This window comes from Podarcis bocagei, assembly GCF_964188305.1.
Source record: "Podarcis bocagei genome assembly, chromosome: 16".
Lineage (NCBI taxonomy): Eukaryota > Metazoa > Chordata > Lepidosauria > Squamata > Lacertidae > Podarcis > Podarcis bocagei.
The window spans coordinates 9466352-9485348 of record NC_138142.1 but is presented as its reverse complement, the minus strand read 5'-3'; the positions used below and the strand labels follow the sequence as shown (position 1 = coordinate 9485348).

General features: G+C 39.7%; 1 protein-coding gene across 5 annotated transcripts in view; it reads right to left on the bottom strand.

Annotated features, from left to right (window-relative positions):
- Nucleotides 1-18997, bottom strand: part of SFSWAP (splicing factor SWAP) — a 98118-nt gene that overhangs the window by 66029 nt on the left and 13092 nt on the right. For all 5 annotated transcript variants that reach the window (XM_081174780.1, XM_081174781.1, XM_081174782.1 and 2 more), the window contains 3 exons: nt 17047-17272; nt 15896-16002; nt 14296-14431 (listed from right to left, as the gene is read on the bottom strand). In XM_081174780.1, coding sequence (XP_081030906.1) covers nt 14296-14431; nt 15896-16002; nt 17047-17272 — 469 coding nt within the window. The remainder of the gene's footprint in view (nt 1-14295; nt 14432-15895; nt 16003-17046; nt 17273-18997) is intronic.

Here is an 18997-nt window from a genome sequence, read left to right as displayed (position 1 = left end):
TAATGGGAAGCGCCTCTGGTGGAGACACTGGAGATCTAACAGACACTACTGGGCTAGATAAGATAACCTAGATAACCTAGAAGGCTGATGTGGGAAGAGAATACTAAACCCTTTCGTCTAGCGGGTTTTTCGTCTTGTGAGGCATTCGTCTTGCGGGGCACCACTGTAAATAAAGATTAAGATCCATGGGATGTGCTTTCCAAACTCTCCAAAGCCAGAGGGATGGCTGATTAACCATTCTTGTTTTGTGGGTGGAGCCCTGGTGCCCTGCCCTGCTTCCTGCCCCCCTTCTCATCTCTAGCAAAACCAGACTAACATATGCAAAATAGCAACTGCTCCAAGGTAAGTAACCTAACCTAAGTAATGACTATGTAGGTGGGTAAAATGCATTAGAATCATACATTAAACAGGCTGACTTTTTGTTGTTTGACTTCGGTACCAGGCATGCCTACTGTACAGCTGTTTCTTCTGACATTAATATTGGTTTGATAAAAGCTAGGTGGCTGAAGCCCTATGATTTGAATCACCAGGAATCATGTAAGGTATAGTACTTCTCACTAGAAACTTAATTTTCATCCCATGTTGGCTTGTATCCTCAACTTGCAAAAGCAGCTGATACTGGTGTTAGTTGTTGTTTCCCTCTTTTCCCACAGGGCAGCTGATTGTGATTTTGTCAGTAAGACAGAAAGTTACCTGTCAAGTTGGTTTGAAAATGTGTTATTCAACTTAGCTTAAGCTAGATTGCTTAGAAGTCAGAGTGGGAAAATGTTTGATTTCTCCCTAAAAGCCTTGCAATTTTGATGCATCAGCTCTGGATGGTTCTGAAACATGTATTTTATTTTTAAGGCTTCCAGGTACCCTTTGTTTGCTTAAAATTCTCATGGAGACCTCACAGATTGGAGAAAGCTTGCTTAACAAGCAATAAGATATGTCATAAGCTGCCATGGGAGAAATTTGATGAAGGGCATATAGAAATACTTTAAATAAAAATAGGTAAGTGTGTCAGGTTTGTTGTTGGCATATATAGCCTTTCTGTGCTATGGCTGCTAGCTTTACTTCAAGGAAAACTGGTTCCCCTGGAATCCAGTAGTTAAAGCATGAAGCCTCATCCTTTCCAGGCAGAAGTTGTAGCATTATTACATTTTGGGGCAAATTGTTTTTGTCTGCATCTTTCCTTGACAAGCTTGTGAGCATAACAGCTGAAGGCTGACCTTTTTCTCATCTCTTAAAATGAAGTTTCTAGATGACTTGGTACTGGTAAATTCAATTCATTTTAAGATGCTGGGCATGGATCAGTCTCTTGTGACTCCACATTGCTTACTTTAAAGGAATGTGGTAGAGATGTGATTATCTTTGAGCAGGGAAATCCTTAAGCAGCAATTGGGCTGTTCAGATAAGACAATTTTGAGTGGGAAACTCATCCTACTCGATATATGAAAGATAGATAATGTCAGAGTGCACACAGAAGTTTTGGGTTTCCTGCAGGATCTTTTTTCAGTAACTTGAGTTATATTTGGGTAAAGGATATACTCCTAAAACCCACCTCCCCCCCCCAAAAAAAAAGAACAGCTGCCGCAAAAATTATCATTTGGTAGAAAAAGAGATGTTTGGGTTTTTTAAATGACCAATATGTGGAGAAGTGCTGGGGGCAACAGTCACAAAATGGCTGTGATGGGGAGCATGGCATAATACAAAATCAGAGAGACAGCAACCCATGATGAATTCTGGGCACCACAATTTGAGAAGGATATTGACAAGCTGGAACATGAACAAAGAGAGGGTGACCCAAGATGAAAAAGCGTCCAGAAACCAAGCATCATGAGGTTGAGGGAACCTGGGCATGCTTAGTCTAGTAAAGAAGAGTCTGAGAGGAGATTATAGTATCATAGAGTTGGAAAAGACTGTGTTTGCACTATAGATGCCAAAGTAGCCGACTCACCATACAAAATTCTACTTTTCCAGCAAGCAAGAACAATATTTTGTTAGAGATTCATTGTCTCTATTCTTGCAACACTTATACTGCTGTGTGCTCAGTTGTACAGGTATCTCACATCTTACGCTTATTTAACTTGCATGATGACAGCTTACATGGATGGGCGGAAAATAATTAAATGAATGGAGGGTGGAAGAAACCCATTCTCCATTTACTTGTTTCCACGTGCCCCTACAAAGCTGCGATCGTAGGCTTACCCAGCTTAGGGAAGTCAGTGTAAGGGCTCTGGCAGGGTGCCACAGCCCTTGTGCCTCCTTCCCAAAGCTGGGCAAGTGCTTAAAAGACTTTGGAAAGGTGGGAGGACTCCAGGACGCTGCCAGAGCCTTTACGAATTCTCTCCCAAGCTGAGCATGTGCCTTCCCGAAGCCAGCTAAGCAGCCCTCCTTGCTGGGGGTAGGCAGGGTGGTTCTGCAGGTTTCTGTCTTTAGGCAATTTTGCGAATATGCGTGGCTTCCCAAAAGCAAATGCTCACATAAAATGGAAATTACCTGTACTCAGTTGTTGGTTGTGTTTTTCCAATGGTTGTATTTGTTAACTAAGGAGCATAATTTCTAGGGGGATGGGGTGTCTCCCTGTTGCCCAGTTTGAGAAGCTACAGTTCAAAGGAATCAATTTCCACGAGCAACAACTGATTCCAGTGACATACTAGTTCACAAATGAGGAATTCCTACATGCATATTTAATTGAATAGCACGTTAACAGCTATGAACTTAAAGGTCCTTTCTTTGTCTCAGGAGGGTACAAACCTTCATTTCTTTTGTGCCTGTAAAATGCCTGAATTATGCAGACCTTTTGCTACACATGACAGCAGGGAGATTATTCCATAAACAGCTGGGCTATTGTATGTTGGCGTTCCTGTAACAGGTAGCAGTGATGATAAAATAACAAAATGTTTGCAAACATGGACATTTTAGTCATGTCAAGCTTTGACACTGGGCTCATTTGTACTTTCCCATCCTGTTTGCCTTCCATCTTGTGGAGTCCTGAGATGCAGCTGCATTTAACTCACCAGGAGTGCGTTAGCTATGCATTTTGTTTTGGAGGTGTATAGTTTCAAATTTCTAGGAATTCTGGGTAAACTCCTAGAGCCAGATTGCTTGATGAAAGAACAGCAATGAAAACCTGTGGCCCTTAATACTTTTTTCCTATAGTGCTTAGTTCTAGGGAAATACTGGACATTTTCTAGAGAGTACACCAGTAGAGCCCAACTTGCCTGGCTGTCATCCAACACAAATTGGGAGTACAACCTTGATCACCTTCAGAATCCTTGACAGTGTAAACTGTGTTATAGTTTAAACTTTTTGTATGATTGAAAGTTTTATGGCTTGCTAAGTCTTCTTTTATTAAATATGCATATATGATGTGGCCTAGTTACAATTTTTTTTTACACCAAAGCATGTGTTAATTGCTCCTTAAAACAAAACCTGTAGTTTAAACCCAGATTTCAAGCAGGATTCCTTTACTGCGGCACACTCTCTATTCCCACCCTCTTTTCTGAAGAATTTTAAGACTGAGAAGGTGCCACGTGAAAGAGATTGAAGTGTTACAATTTAAGATTCATTTCAGTTTCCTATTTGCCATTGAGCAATATTCTCTTAAGTCACTTTTTAAATACTTTTTGTTTTGTTATTTTAAAAAATGCAGCTTGAACAGACTGATTACTGGAAGATCCCTTGTACTAGGTCAGACTATTAGTCATTCTAGTCCAGGGTTGTCTACACTGACCACCAGCAACACTTCCAAGTCTGAGGCGGAGGAAGGATCATTCCCATAGTTTGCAGCCTGATCCTTCTACTGGAGGTGCCTGAGACTTAAACTAGTACCTTCTGCATGGAAAGCAGGTGATTTACCACTGAATTATGGCCTCTCTGTTGAAAACACATGCCTTTTGTACAATTCACCATGAATGTTATAATGTTCCTGATGAAGATGGCTGTGTGCACACGCACAAGAGATAAGAACACACCCATTTAATTAGGTGCTCTAAGCAAAACAATTCACTAGTATGTATACAAAGGCTTTGTTCCCAAAATACAGCATGGTGTCAAGCTAAGCTCCACAGAGTTAACAGTAGAAGGCAATCTCATGCTGTGCCATGTTGACAAACCTACATCTGCTGAGTTCTGATAAAAATTAAGTCTCAGAAGCAAAATAATTTTCAAAGAGAGAGAGAAAAAATCCCCCTTTGGGCTAAAGTGTGCCATACTTCTAATAGTAAGAAAAAGGTGAACACTGGACAAGAAACCTTTTACAGGCAACAACATACACCAGCAATGAGTTATTGGCACTCGAATGCAACTCTGGGCTGTGAATGATTAGAGACAAAAGGAACTAACAAACACTTATTTGCCCTTTTAAGAGGAGGGGCACAACTTAATTTTCAGTGCTTTCATCAAGGAAATCATCAGGGTAAATTGCTTTGAGTACAGCATACTAACACCCCATCAAATCCAGTAAGACATCACCAAAATGTTAACTGAATCCACATAGCAAGTCTATCAAAATCTTCTTCTTTGGCGATCCGTAGCCGAGTAAGATTGTCTTCCATAAACACAGTTTTAACAATGAGTCCGTAAGACTGTGGAGGCCAATTCTGGATCTATCAAAATATTACCATTAGGAAGGGGAGATGTTGTAACTTGGTATCTGTGTTTGTATTTTGTTTCCTCCTCTCTCCCCTTTTTCATTTGGTGACATCTCTTTCAGATTTAACTCTGAGGGAAGGCACTGTTTGCTTTCTATTGATTTCAACTTTTTATTAATTTCATCCAGGGAAAACTTTGAAGCAGTGTTTCTCAAACTTGGATCCCCAGCTGTTGTTGGACTACAACTCTTATCATCCATAGCTAGCAGGACCAGTGGCCAAAGATGATGTAGTCCAACAACAGTTGGGGACCCAAGTTTGAGAAACACTGTTTTAAATAAATGAAGCTATTTGAACCATCAGACTGTTTACAATGGCCTGTGTAAATGAACCAATATTGCTGCTGGAAAGAGTGGGCAAAGCATCGAAAGCATGTTAGCAAAAACGAGTGAGTGCTTCTTGCTGGGACCAGCAAGTTTCTTATCTGCACTTGAAACTGAAGAAAGGTGTGGAGAAGGTGAAGGACCAACCAGAGCTTAAGGAAAGGTAAAACTGAATGACCTGGCAGTAGCGACTGTACTCCAAATCTTTTGCTATTTTGGCCAAAGTACGAGCAAGGCATTTATAATTTGGGGGGTTGGGGGGATAACATATACCTCAGTTTCATGGTACCTCACACTGTACTTGTGAATGCGCTATGACTGGCTGCACACATTCAGAAGAACCATTAAATTTAGGAGAGGGGCAAATATTTGACCTCTACAAGTTTGGAATGCAAAAAAACACATTAGAATTTCTAGACAAAAGAAAATACAAGTTTAGCCCTCTAAATAAATGCTCAAATATGAATCACACCCATAAGCTTTTATAGTTAAAAGAATTCAGTGTAGGAATACACAGTAGCCTGGAAATTAGAGAAAAGCACCTCTTTGGTTATCCAAATTGGTATTCCAAATGCATAACATATTCCAGTTATGCGCTGTTAGAAGAATTCTTAGTTTTAAGTCAATCTGAAGAAAATCATATGTTGTATTTATTATTGTGACAAATGATGCATATTTATTACCATCAATCCAAAGAGTGTGGAGTTTGCTTTCTATCTCATGGAGAAACATTGATCATTACCACTTGTTGCTTCTGGAAATTTCAACAAACCAACTCTGAACTGAAATGTGGCCCTTGTCTGTACTGAACTGATCCAGATTAATGTATTTGGCAAGTGTACAGAGAACCAAAACAGAAATCCATTAATTTCAGCTGCCCTGTTCATCTCCAGGTATAAAGCATTAGCGCAAAAGCCATGTAGGTTTTGTTTTTTGATTGAGTTCCTAGGTAGTGTTAAGGAACAAAAAGTCTTGTGATAAAAGAAAATGTACTCTGGCATTCCAGTGCATTATAATACATTCACAAAAATTTATGTCTGAATACATCTATTTAGTATTTAAGGTACGGTATGACAATGCTGTTTTTGATGCAACAGCCTAACATGGCCATTCCTCCAGAATTTAGTAGAAACGATTTACAGTTGTACCTTGGAAGTCGAACGGAATCCGTTCCAGAAGTCCATTCTGACTTCGAAAACCAAAGCACGGCTTCTGATTGGAAGCCATGGAAGCCCTGTCGGATGTTTGGCTTCCCAAAATAGTTCATAAACCGGAACACTCACTTCCGGGTTTGTGGTGTTTGGGAGCCAAAATGTTTGAGAACCAAGCTGTTCGAAAACCAAGGTACGTTTGGTTCCCAAAGGTACAGTTGTACCTTGGTTCTCAAATAGAATGCGTTCCGGGAGTCCGTTGACTACCAGAACCTTTCGAAAACCAAGGTGTGGCTTCAGATTGGCTGCAGGAGCATCTTGCAGCAAATTGGAAGCCGTGCCAGACATTCAGCTTCTGAAAATCGTTCAAAAACTAGAACACTCACTTCCAGTTTTTGATCGTCCAGGAGCCGAAATGTATGAGTTTTAAGATGTTCAGCACCCAAGGTACAACTGTAGTTACAAACCAGAATGTTTTGACTACTGTAACCACAAATACCCTTGCTTGTCAAGGAACAAAGTAGGAAGTTTTATTCAAACTGTTGATTTAAAAATACTCCTTTTCCTTGATTATCTTAATCCCCCTCCTTAGAGAGACAGAGAATGTTGCTCACTAGTGGTTTCGAGGGAGGCCAACCGTTCCCAAAAGAGTAAGTATCAATACATGTGCATATGAGTACAGGGGGAAGAGATATGAGAAGGGAAAACAGGAATTTAAATACTTATCATCTTTCATATCTGAATTACTATATTTGCAAAAACAGCATATGAAGGACTACTTATGCTGACAGACATGTTCAACATGCCAGAAATAGCCATGGAAAAGGGGCTCCAGTATGTGAGCCTAAAACTGCAAACCAAGCTTGTGGGGAATATTCAATATTTGACTCCATACACAATAGCATTACATGATTAAAAATGCATAAGACCCTATTTGCATGTTTAATTTATCATCTGGTGCTGACTGAATCATATTTGATTGCATCTGAAGTTTTTGCCGAGAGTGAGTTGCAGACTGAATTATACAACAGAGTCTGGCAGGGTTCAGACAGGCAGTTTCCTATCAAATAACACTGGTCTTAGGCACTGGTTCTGGTAGGAAGAATTTGGACCTTGTTTTGCTTAGTGGCGGTTAAGATAACCTAAACCAAATAGAGTGATATACCCTGTAATAGTTGGGAGTGTGTGGAAATTGCTCTGTATTATGAGTAATTCAATATGCAGAGTTTAGCATTCTGGGAATCTTAGCTACCATATGCTTTTTAAGCCCTCTAGTATGGGGTCATTCACTACATACAGTGAATGGTCAAAAACCAAAGAATGATGGGTGCTTACTTATCACTGGGTGGATTTTCAGTGGCTCATGGTATATCCATTATGAGAATGGACCATAGCTCATTGGTAGAGTGTGAGCTTTACATGTTTACTCCCCAGCTCTCCAATTACAGTGGTGCCTCGCAAGACGAAATTAATCCGTTCCGCGAGTCTCTTCGTCTAGCGGTTTTTTCGTCTTGCGAAGCAACCCTATTAGCGGCTTAGCGGATTAGGGCTATTAGCGGTTTAGCGGCTATTAAAGGCTTAGCGGCTTAGAAAAAGGGGGGGGAGCGAAAAAAATCGCAAGACTTGCAAGACGTTTTTGTCTTGCGAAGCAAGCCCATAGAGAACTTCATCTTGCGAAGCGCATCGAAAAACGGAAAACCCTTTCGTCTAGCGGGTTTTTCATCTTGCGGGGCACTACTGTACTAGATACAAGAAAGTAATGGGAAGCGCCTCTGGTGGAGACACTGGAGATCTAACAGACACTACTGGGCTAGATGAGCTGATCCCCATCATGGGCAACTTGAAGCCCATCAATGCACTTCCCATGGTCACCTAGAAATACTAAACTAAATAGACCCTTGGTCTGATCTTAAACGGCTCTTATCTTCTTAATAGGCAAACCTACTATAAGGTTTCCTATGACTTTTCAGTGACTGCATGTACAAATAGCAAACATCTCCAACCATTTTGATCTTCAAGCAAAAAATTGTTAAAGCCTTGAAAACCAAATGTTCACAAACCCACACAAAATACAACTCAATTCTCTACAATGTAGACTGGCATACTGAAATTAAAATATATGCTTTGTGGTGATTAGACTACATTTTCCCATTCTGTCTTTCAGATACCACTTTCATTTTATTATGTCTTCAGGGATTTTTTATCAATGCTGTAGGAAATTAGCATAACTAAGAAAATTAGGTTTAGGCAAAATGATAGAGGAATCACTTATTAAGACAACTATTTGGTGATTAGCATTAAGACCTTCATTCATTTGGCCCTTAACTCACTATAATATTTAATATGCAGTTAACGACTATGCCACTGATAATACAGAACAGATAGAAATAACATGGTCACATTAGTTATTCCTTTGAGAAAACTATAAACACAAGAAACTCTTTCTTTGTCTTTACTTAAATCAATATCCTTCTCAATGGAAACAAATGCAAACAACAAAGAGAGCAAAAGACACATTCTTCACTTGAAAGAAGACTGTAAGAAAAAGAGTAAGACTCCAGGGAAATGCATCTATCATTTCATGCTTTACTCTCAAAATGATAGCACCTATATGGTATATTATATGAAGATTATGGATATTTAAAATTTCTTGCTGAATAGCCAACTTTTAGGAAAACAATCTGTATATGCTCTGAAGATTAACACATTACAAATACATTACACAGAGTGGATGCTCCTTGTCTAGAACAATAGAGTACACTCGAACAGTTCCTTGTTTTCATGAGCTTTCTTATCACAGGGTCACAGCTATATCCCGAAAACCTTTAAATGCAACAAATCTGCACCCAGCCTTCCTTTCTAGAAGAAATGGCACCCTAAACATCGATGCTTCAGAAAGAAACAGGAATGAACTGACTATGAACTAGAAGATTGATTTTAAAATGCCCAGGACTAAACTGTAATGCAGTGACTGCCAAATTTACTGGGCCCATGGGGTCATCTACAAACTGCAGAAAATGCAGTGAGCACCACCACCACCACAATTCCCTGCAACCTATTTTACTGGTTACAATTTGATGCATCTTTCAAGCATCAATGTAATTTCAGCAAGAGGTAGGCAGGGTATCCTGTGGGCAGCACGAACTACCTCTCTAGGCACACTGCATTTGAACCCCTGCTATAAGAGGGCACTTACAATTAATAAAAGTTACAGAAACCTTTTAAATAGCAATACTGTTAATGTAAACATACCCCCATAAAACTGATGTAACAGGAACTAACACTAATTAGTAAACTTTTGTAACCACATTTGTGTTTGAAGTCCAGAGTCATTTCTGCAGAGCAATGGACCAATATTTAAATCATTGCAGTCAACACTAGTTAATCACTTTTGTTGATTATCATTTTAAACATATGGGCTTAAAGCAGACCTAAGGGAGGGGCAACTAACTATCTTTGTTGGACTCAATTCCAAATTTCTGCTGAGTCTAGGGAAGGATTTTAAAAACTTGACAGTTCACTCAATTTCCCATGCAATCTCCACTTATTTAATATAACAAGATGCCATATTATTTCCTGCACATCATGCCCAAAGATGCATCACAACAGACATTACTACAAACAGCAGTATCTGCCAAGCCAATTCCTTCTGTGGCTGCAAGTAGAGATGAAAATACCATGTGTAAATGGGACATTGCCTGTCACTACTATAGGAAATTCTTCACTGTGTCATCCTGTTCTCACCGAAGCCAATGAGAAATTTACTATTCGTTGCAAATCACAGCAATTTTGTTAACGGCCTGGAGAGACAGCCTTGTGGATTATGCTACATGCTTTTAAAAGACCGATTTGCAGGTTGACATTCCCCCCCCCCCAAAAAAAACTGAACTCTTCCATTTGTCTCGAAATATCAGCTGCAAGCACTTTCTCAATTGATTTATCCATTTCCCAAGGTTATCTTGTCTTACTGTAACTTGTGCAAGTTTGTCTAGAAGTATTATCTACAAAAATGCTAGGCTGTTACTTCCAACCAAGAGCAACGTTCCGTGAGTATAAAAATACACACCTGTATATCACATTATCCTAGATACTTTATCCTTTCCTCAGTTAAACTGCTCAACTTATTTATAATATAATCACTTACACATTATTACAGGCCAGAGAATGTACATTTTTGAACAAACAGGGTTTTTTCAGAGGGAGGTGTATGTGTGAGAAGACCGCACTTTGAAATCATTGATAGGTTCTGAATAGTTTTGAGATTAATTTTCTATCTTTATTTCCAAGCTGCCCAACTCTTCCATGTTTTAAAATACATATTGATTAGTTATTTAAATGAGACGCAAGTACTTTCAATGAGGCTACTCATTGAAACAGGGTCATGTGTACTTCATAGTGCCGTGCAAGTGGAAATTTGGTACTAAATGGCACCCAGAGCATATCAGTTTTTTTTCTTTTTATAATATTGCAAGTTTGCAACCTATAAAAGATCAAGTATCTGTATTAGGCACAGCACACCAAGTAGGATGGACGTGACATTCATTTACTCTTGTATTTATTTACTACCTGATCTGAAGAAGTGTGCATGCACACGAAAGCTCATACCAAGAACTAACTTAGTTGGTCTTTAAGGTGCTACTGGAAGGAATTTTTTTTATTTTGACTATGGCAGACCAACACGGCTACCTATCTACTACTTATTTACTACCGTTCCTCTGTGATGGATCCGAGGACAGTTGTTCTTACTATAAAAGGTATTTCACTGTGAATGTACAAAGGGCACCACGTGGGTTGTGTTTTGCATCGAGTTTGTCATCTCCCTCCTGACTTCCATTGCCAAACCTAGGGACTTACTGTTTGTACATCCCATTTAGAGACCTCTTACATCCACAGGTGGAAGAGGCATTGTATTCAGAACCATCCCTGCATAGCTTCAGCTGCATCATACACCATATGAGTATAAGAAGAGGCCTGCTAGATCTAGTCCAGAATTTCATAACAAGCCCATGTGAAGTCCACAAACAGGACTTGAGTGCCACAGCACTCTCCCCACTTGTGATTCTCAGTGACTGACATTCAGAGGCATACGGTCTCCAGCAGTGTATGTGATCCATACAAAAACTGTTTTGCATATAATTTGACAGAGTGTAATTTCATCTTGTTAAAAGACAAAGAATAGAAGATCTCTGGTAAAGGGTTGAAGGCTCAAATGGTAGTGGGGCCATACCTTTTCATTCCAGGCCATAGGTATTCTTCTCTATGGAGTGGACAGAACTTTGAGATGGGAGGAGTAAGGTGAATTGCCATGTTCTACCTCCACTGTTGGGAGACTGTATGCTTGTAGCCATTCACCTCAATCCTCCCACCTCAGAGTCCTATCCACTCCACAGAGAAGAACTGAGCTGAATGGGTAATGTCATGACCTGGGACTTAAACTGCAGATCAGCTGCAGATGACTGTCCAACACCTATGGCCTGGAACGAAAATGTATGACCAATGTCTTGCAAAGCAGCAGCAATGGCTGTAAGTATACCAAGAACATACAGTCATCAAGCAACAGGGTTTCAGGACCCTATGTAGCCCCTTACCACCCCACTACCATTCGGTTAACTTATGTAGGCTACATCATTGTGATTTATGGCACTCAAGTCATAATGCCTTAGCTAAACTGAACTATTGTCTATACAAGCACAGTACTCTATCTGCAGATCACCATGATTAGTAACCAGAAATTACAACCTTCAGTTACTTTTTTTTTTAAGAAGAAAAAGAAAAGAACACCACTGAGCAAAGGAAAGGCAATGCATGAACCTTTGAGCCTTCATCCCTTTATCAAAGATCTTCTATTCTTCATCTTTTAACAAGATGAAATTACACTCAAATTATCTGCGGAACAATTTTTGTATGGATTGCATAATTAGAATCAGCAGCATATAAGCTGAGTTTGCACTCTTCAAATCACTTTGAAATCGTCCTATTGACTACAGTGAAATAACTCCAGAATTGCAATATTGAAGCGCTTTAGCCAACTGCAGCCTCACCAATAAAGCATTTTTGCTACTGTGTCACTACCAAGATTCCACAGAAACCCCTGAGCCTCAATTTCTGACATCTGATTGAATGTTTGCCGGAAAGTATATTTTTGTGTACATTAAAAACAATCATTCAAGTGAGCTCTCTTCCTTGCAGCAACAGTCAACCTGAACTTGCAGTACTGAAATTTATGTGCTGTTCAGAACAATTGCATGTTTTATTCTCTAGCTGCAGATCAGAAACATACTTTGAAAAGGAGGTCAGAATTGTTTTTCTGACAGTCTGACCAGTTCTGTTTTTCATAATGTGCTCATGAGATAACCATGCCAACTTTTATCAATGACTGTCTACTGTCGCAAGACAAGCATGTTTCTTGAGAGCTACTTTGATGAAAGTATTTCTTCTAGCTGACCTCTGCATGGTGAAAATGAAAGACTGTAAACTCCCTCGCAACCTCTCTTCTAATGTGCAGGGAAGGCAATAACTAAAGTACAGTGGTGCCTCGCAAGACGAAAATAATCCGTTCTGTGAGTCTCTTCGTCTAGCGGTTTTTTCGTCTTGCGAAGCAAGCCCATTGACGGATTAGCGGATTAGCGCTATTAGCGGCTTATCGGCTTAGCGGATAAGGGGCTTATCGGCTTAGAAAAAGGGGGGGGAAAGGAAAAAAAACCCGCAGGAACTCGCAAGACATTGTCGTCTTGCGAAGCAAGCCCATAGGAGATTCGTTTTGCAAAGCACCTCCAAAACGGAAAACTCTTTCGTCTAGCGAGTTTTCCATTTTGCGAGGCATTCGTCTTGCGGGGCACCACTGTACAAGAACTACACATTTATTTTATTCAAAATAAATGTCGGACCTCATGATTCAACCGCTGCTTTCCACACCGGGTGAAAGCATGCAAAACAGGGGGTGGGGGCGGAGAGACACCATGCGGTATTGATCGTTATTCAATTCCAATATACAGATAGTGACACCATCGTGAGATATTAACAATGCACCAAAATTGCATCATGCAACTAACTGATATATAGGGGAATCCTGAAACAGCACTATTGGCCAGAGCGCACAATCCCATTTCTAGGCACTGGCTGACTGACTGGGCAAAGGGTACGGTCAGATACTAGAAAGCAATATTGAGTCCCATATCCAGGGGCTCTGAAGAGGTGCCTGCCTTTATCTGGGATCTCATCAAGAAAACATGCTTTCATTTGAGTGTACAAGGCCTCCTATTTCAACCTATTTTTTAAAAATTGCCACACATGCCCATGGAATCCAAAGTCTGGCACACATAGCCCAAGGTTTCTTGAACAAGTTAGGAACAGAAAACTAAATTATGCTCTTGAGGAAGAAGAGGAGGAGTTTGGATTTGATATCCCGATTTATCACTACCCAAAGGAGTGTCAAAGCGGCTAACAATCTCCTTTTCCTTCCTACCCCACAACAAACACTCTGTGAGGTGAGTGGGGCTGAGAGACTTCAAAGAAGTGTGGCTAGCCCAAGGTCACCCAGCAGCTGCATGTGGAGGAGCGGAGATGCGAACCCGGTTCACCAGATTACGAATCTTAACCACTCTTAACCACTAAACCACACTGGCTATCCATTTTTGCTAAAGTTTCAAAGCCAGCAACACCTCTTTCATGCCTTCAAGCACAATCTGAAAACGCTCATCATTCAATCAAATGTTAATTTTGTCTTTCACTGAATACATTAACCACGGCGTTACCTACTTCGCCCTACATGCCTGAATACATTTTCATACAGATCAAATATCCAAGTCACTCTGAACCTCTCGGAAAACTGGGAATATATATTCCCAAAGGAAAATTGTCAGTGTCTCCAAAGCAAGCATTAGTTTGATCTTATACACAATGGGCACCTATGCTCCTGCTGAAAACAAAAACTGGCCTTTAAAATGCAACTTTGCAGAGCAGACAGCAGATCAATTAGAAACGACAAGAGAATTCTATTCATGTCTCCAAACCTGACAGATACATTAAGGGAGCTTGACTGAACATGTGAAGGAAAAACTGTTGAGCCAATAATGGCACATCTACTAAATACTATTTAGTGATTATTAGTACTGCCTCTCCTAGCTCCTGTTAATAAATAAAAACCTTCTCACATGCTTAATCCGCTTATCCCAATGTACTTACGATCTGAAGAATATTCTATTTGTGACGACTGAACAGCTGCTCCTTCAGCTGGCTGTGGGGCAGCCAAGTTATTGTCAGCCTGAGCCTTGCGAACAAGCACTGCCAGTGGGTGATCAGGGTCCACCACCTTTAAAGGCTGATGGGGAAGGAAAGCAAAGCATGAAAAGTTCAGAATTTCTTTCTCAATGCCCCCACCCCACCCAATTCCTTGCCACTAATTTACCACATTGGAATTTTAAAAGGTTGAAAAGGGGGCACTTAAACTTTATATGCCTGGAATTGGTTTCAAAAGGCTTTGTAGAGTTGTGAATGCGATTATTATGAATTTGCAATAAAAGCTGTGAAGTTTATTATTCCCCATTAATACAATGCTTTAAAATTAAAATTGGCACAATCTTTGCCCAACCCATCCTACAAAGCACATCCCAGTTATGCTTTACAAACTGGATAACAGGACAAGTGCAAGCACAATGGTAATACTATTAAATCCGTACTAACAAAAAGGTCACAAAGATGTCAGCAAGCTTTCAAGTTCATTAAAATGCTTCATCGGACTGGACTTTAAGAAAAAATGGGAAGGAAGAAAAAACATGTTGTTGGGCAAATCTTTTAAAAAGCCAAATGTCGGCAAAACAAACGTGAAGCGGTGAGTGGGACAGACCATAACATCTAATTCTATTTTAAGACTGTTGCAAGCTGCAGACTTCTCCAATACATCTCCATTTTTGGTTTGTTTTTTAAATTGCTTAAGACTGAGCAAGAGTTCCGGAATACTTGAAAGTATGCTCACTAGCATTTTAGTTAGTCCTACTACCATGTATTTATCCATTAGTGGATTTTCTAATGGTGTAACATGCCTATTTGCATTTTTTGTCTACTTTAGAGGAACAGTAATTTCAAAAGGCCACAAACTGTGGATTTAAGCCTGTCCTCAACAATATATGTCCCATTGTATTTGATCCACGTCTACTATACGTATCCTAGAAATAGTGCAACTGAGGGATGGATTCTTTCACTGACATCTTAGTCCACAGAAGTTCAAAGATGAAATCATACTATTTTGCAAAGGTGAATTACACACTGGCTCTATATACACATGTATCTTACTTACTGCACTTGATTGATCAATATAAATGTTTTTTTAACTCAGTCATTCTAATCAAGAAGAACCTTCTGTTTGACCTTGTGATTTATGACAACATCTGAGTCACTGAAATTATTTAAACAGCTATTTTATTTAAATATGTTTAATTAAAATAAAAAGTTTCAGATGGCAGCTAGAAAACACTGTGTTATCACTAGTCAAGATTCTAAAAGCTACACAACTCATTAAACAACTTGTTACACAACCCAAGTTAGGCTTTCAGGGCTTGTATATTCTAAAAAACATTTCCCCAAGCTGCATGGAGAACCCACTTGGGAATTTCAGAAACAGCTTTTGATACGCTATGGGGAGCTATAATTCAGAGTATAAAATTCCAACTTAGGATTCAGGGAACTACTCTGTTTGTGAACACCTATCAACTGAGATGTCTCACAAAGAAAACAGGTGCTCAGCAAGATATAAAACACTAAAATGAAATTTTGCATGCCGAAATACCTTCATAAGCTCTTCAAGTCTACTGTGCTTTTTAGAAGCAAAGAGGCTTGGGTGCAGGTAGTTATCTCCATCGTAGTCATCATCTTCATCATCAGTACCTCCTGCATCTGTTTAAAAATTGTATGGTTGTGTTTTATCATTTCAGAGATATGGAAGGGAGTGACTTGCAGGATGTTAAAATGCATAGGCTATAGGTTTTATAAGGAAATCAATAATTATATCAAATTCATTCCGTAAGCCCTATATCTAAATCTTTCCAACGTATGCATTAGAAAAGTTGCACAGGAATGAAGTGTGGAATCCAAGGCTGCTGTCCTGCTCATGGAACAGCTTTTGTTCCAGTAAAGGCACCTGCTAATGTAAGAGAGGATAAATAATTCTCTCCTATTCCCCCTTCCCAATGCAGCTTCCTCTGCTCTATGAAAAAATCTGTTGCAGAGGATTAGAGGGCTGTCCAGAACAGCACAGGAGGAGGAATGGAGAGCTGCAGGAAATGCAACATTTCTTCTGAGTACAAACCAAGCCTGCAAATAGGAGGGTTACATTAGATTTCCCTCAAAAGCCTTTTAGACATCTGAATAGTGTGCATCTTATTTATGCCACCACACGTGGCCATAGCTGTGCATCTATATTTGCTCCTTGCATAACTTGCTACCTGTATGAGTCCTAATGAGTCCGCAATGATGTAGCCATGCAGAACAGAATGAATGCACAGTATTCTCAATTTATTATTATTATAGAACTACATATTACATACATTTACCGTGTTATTTAAATGATCTAACTTAGCTTTCTAACTGGAGTGTCAAGTACAATGCTCCCTGAAGGTACGCTTTCTTATACCTTTAGGGGAGCAACATCAAATAGGTAAAGACTGAAGTTACTACTTTAGGTATTTTCAGAACAGATTTAAATTAAAAAGCAACTTAGCTGAATATTAGGCTATGCCCTGGAAGCCCATTATTCTAACATATTTAAACTTCTCATAATTATCTGCCAGCAAGATACATAGCCTTTGGTAACTACATGTAATATTTACAACAATAATTAAGAGAACACTTCTCTTATCCATCAAGATGCTGGAATGATTTAGAAAGAAATGCATAAGCTGCTGCACAGCCAATGCCATTTTTAAAAAGTACTAAGCTTACTTTTTTCCTCCTCTTTTTTCTTTTCTGAAGTGGCAGCATATCGCCCCTCCTTCATAGCTTTCTGAATAAACTTGTAGTAAGGGTTGAGGTAGTGGTCAAACCGCAAAAAGTCAAACTGAGAGTTCCGAGCTTGTTTTGCCTTCAGCATAATCTCAAACTGAGCCCCCTGCTTGCAGACGAAATTTGCAGTCCGTTCTATGATTGCATGCATTTTGGCTGTCGGTGGCTAGAAGAAGAAGTGAAAATGATAAACTTGTGCAGTTTATCTTTTAGAGAACCTGTCCACAGTTTCCCCACCCCCATTGAAGCAAACACCCTCTAAATCAGAAGGATGTATCCCCACTTTTGAGAGCTTCACCACTTGAGATGAAAATAGCTAGTATATACTCCATTTTCTTAAACTCTAATACAAAGGCGAACATACAGTTTACAACTTAAGCTACTGGTGCCCACAGTATCTAGTAGCATTTAGAATTTCTGACTTACCAAACCTACTGGACACATACATACAATCATATTTCAGCTTAAATAGAGTGAGCCTTATTTTGCCAGAGGCAACCAATCTGAAACAAGCCAGGATAGTTTCTGGGTTTGGGTGTACAGTGGTACCTCGGATTACATACGCTTCAGGTTACAGACGCCGCTAACCCAGAAATAGTACATCGGATTAAGAACTTTGCTTCAGGATGAGAACAAAAATCGTGCTCCGGCGGCAGCAGGAGGCCCCATTAGCTAAAGTGGTGCTTCAGGTTAAGAACAGTTTCAGGTTAAGAACGGACCTCCGGAAATAATTAAGTACTTTACCCGAGGTACCACTGTAATGGGATATTTTCTGGCATGTTTCCCAAATAGGGTGAAGAGAGGAGCAAATGAAACATACTGTTATCTCAATTTATTAAGGCATTATATGATCATCCAAACTAAAAAAAAAAGGTAAGTCCAGTCAAAGGCAACTATGGGGTGCTGCGCTCATCTCGCTTCAGGCTGAGGGAGCCAGCATTTGTGCAGAGACAGCTTTCCAGGTCATGTGGCCAGCATGAATAAACCACTTCTGGTGCAATGAAACACAGTGACAGAAGTCAGAGAGCATGGAAATGCCAAATCATCCAAACTATGTTATTGAGGACTGGTAGAGACTCAAAACTCCTATCTACCCAGCACTGCAGAAATTCTACTTAATACACGGATGGTGGACCATGTTCAGCTTGGGGAGTGACAAGCTGTACAAGACCTTTCAAACAATGCTCCTAGACCTCATTTTACAAAATCTAGATTAGAAAGCTTGGGTAACTGCAAATGCCAACTGCTCAGAAAGCAATCAAGATGCTCAAATTAATCACATTATTCATTTTTCTACACCCATTTTGGCTCTAGCATGCTTTCCCACAACAATAAACAACTATGATTCTTTTCCAATACAGGCACAGCTACTATCTAAATGAACTTCACAAGGACATACTTTCTGATGAGCAGTATTTATAGCAGAACACTAGGTTCAGAGCTGCCCATCATCTGCATGCCATGCACAGAGATGAACAATTAGAAGCATAATGCATATATATCCTAGACCCTCCTCAAACGGAGAAGAGAATGACTGCACTACTATCCACTATTGCTGACTATGACAACTTAGCCTTCTAAGAACTAAACCATTCAAAGAAATGTGTCATTTAAGAGCTTTAAGAGCTCTATGGCAGTACACTGCTCAGAGTTTTTGTTTAATTTTCCACTTCACTAGCTCTGTTTTCCTTAATTACTTACACGAGATGCATTTTCATCCTCCCCTTTTTTTTTAAAAAAACCACCTCCATAATTCTAAAATGATGCATTGCTACTGAAATCAGCCTTTTGCACAATTTCTTTTACACAGTTGGCATCAGATTTTATATCGACAGCTTCATGTGTTTCTTATGTAACAACTCAGCATAACTCCAATTGTGTGGTTATTTTA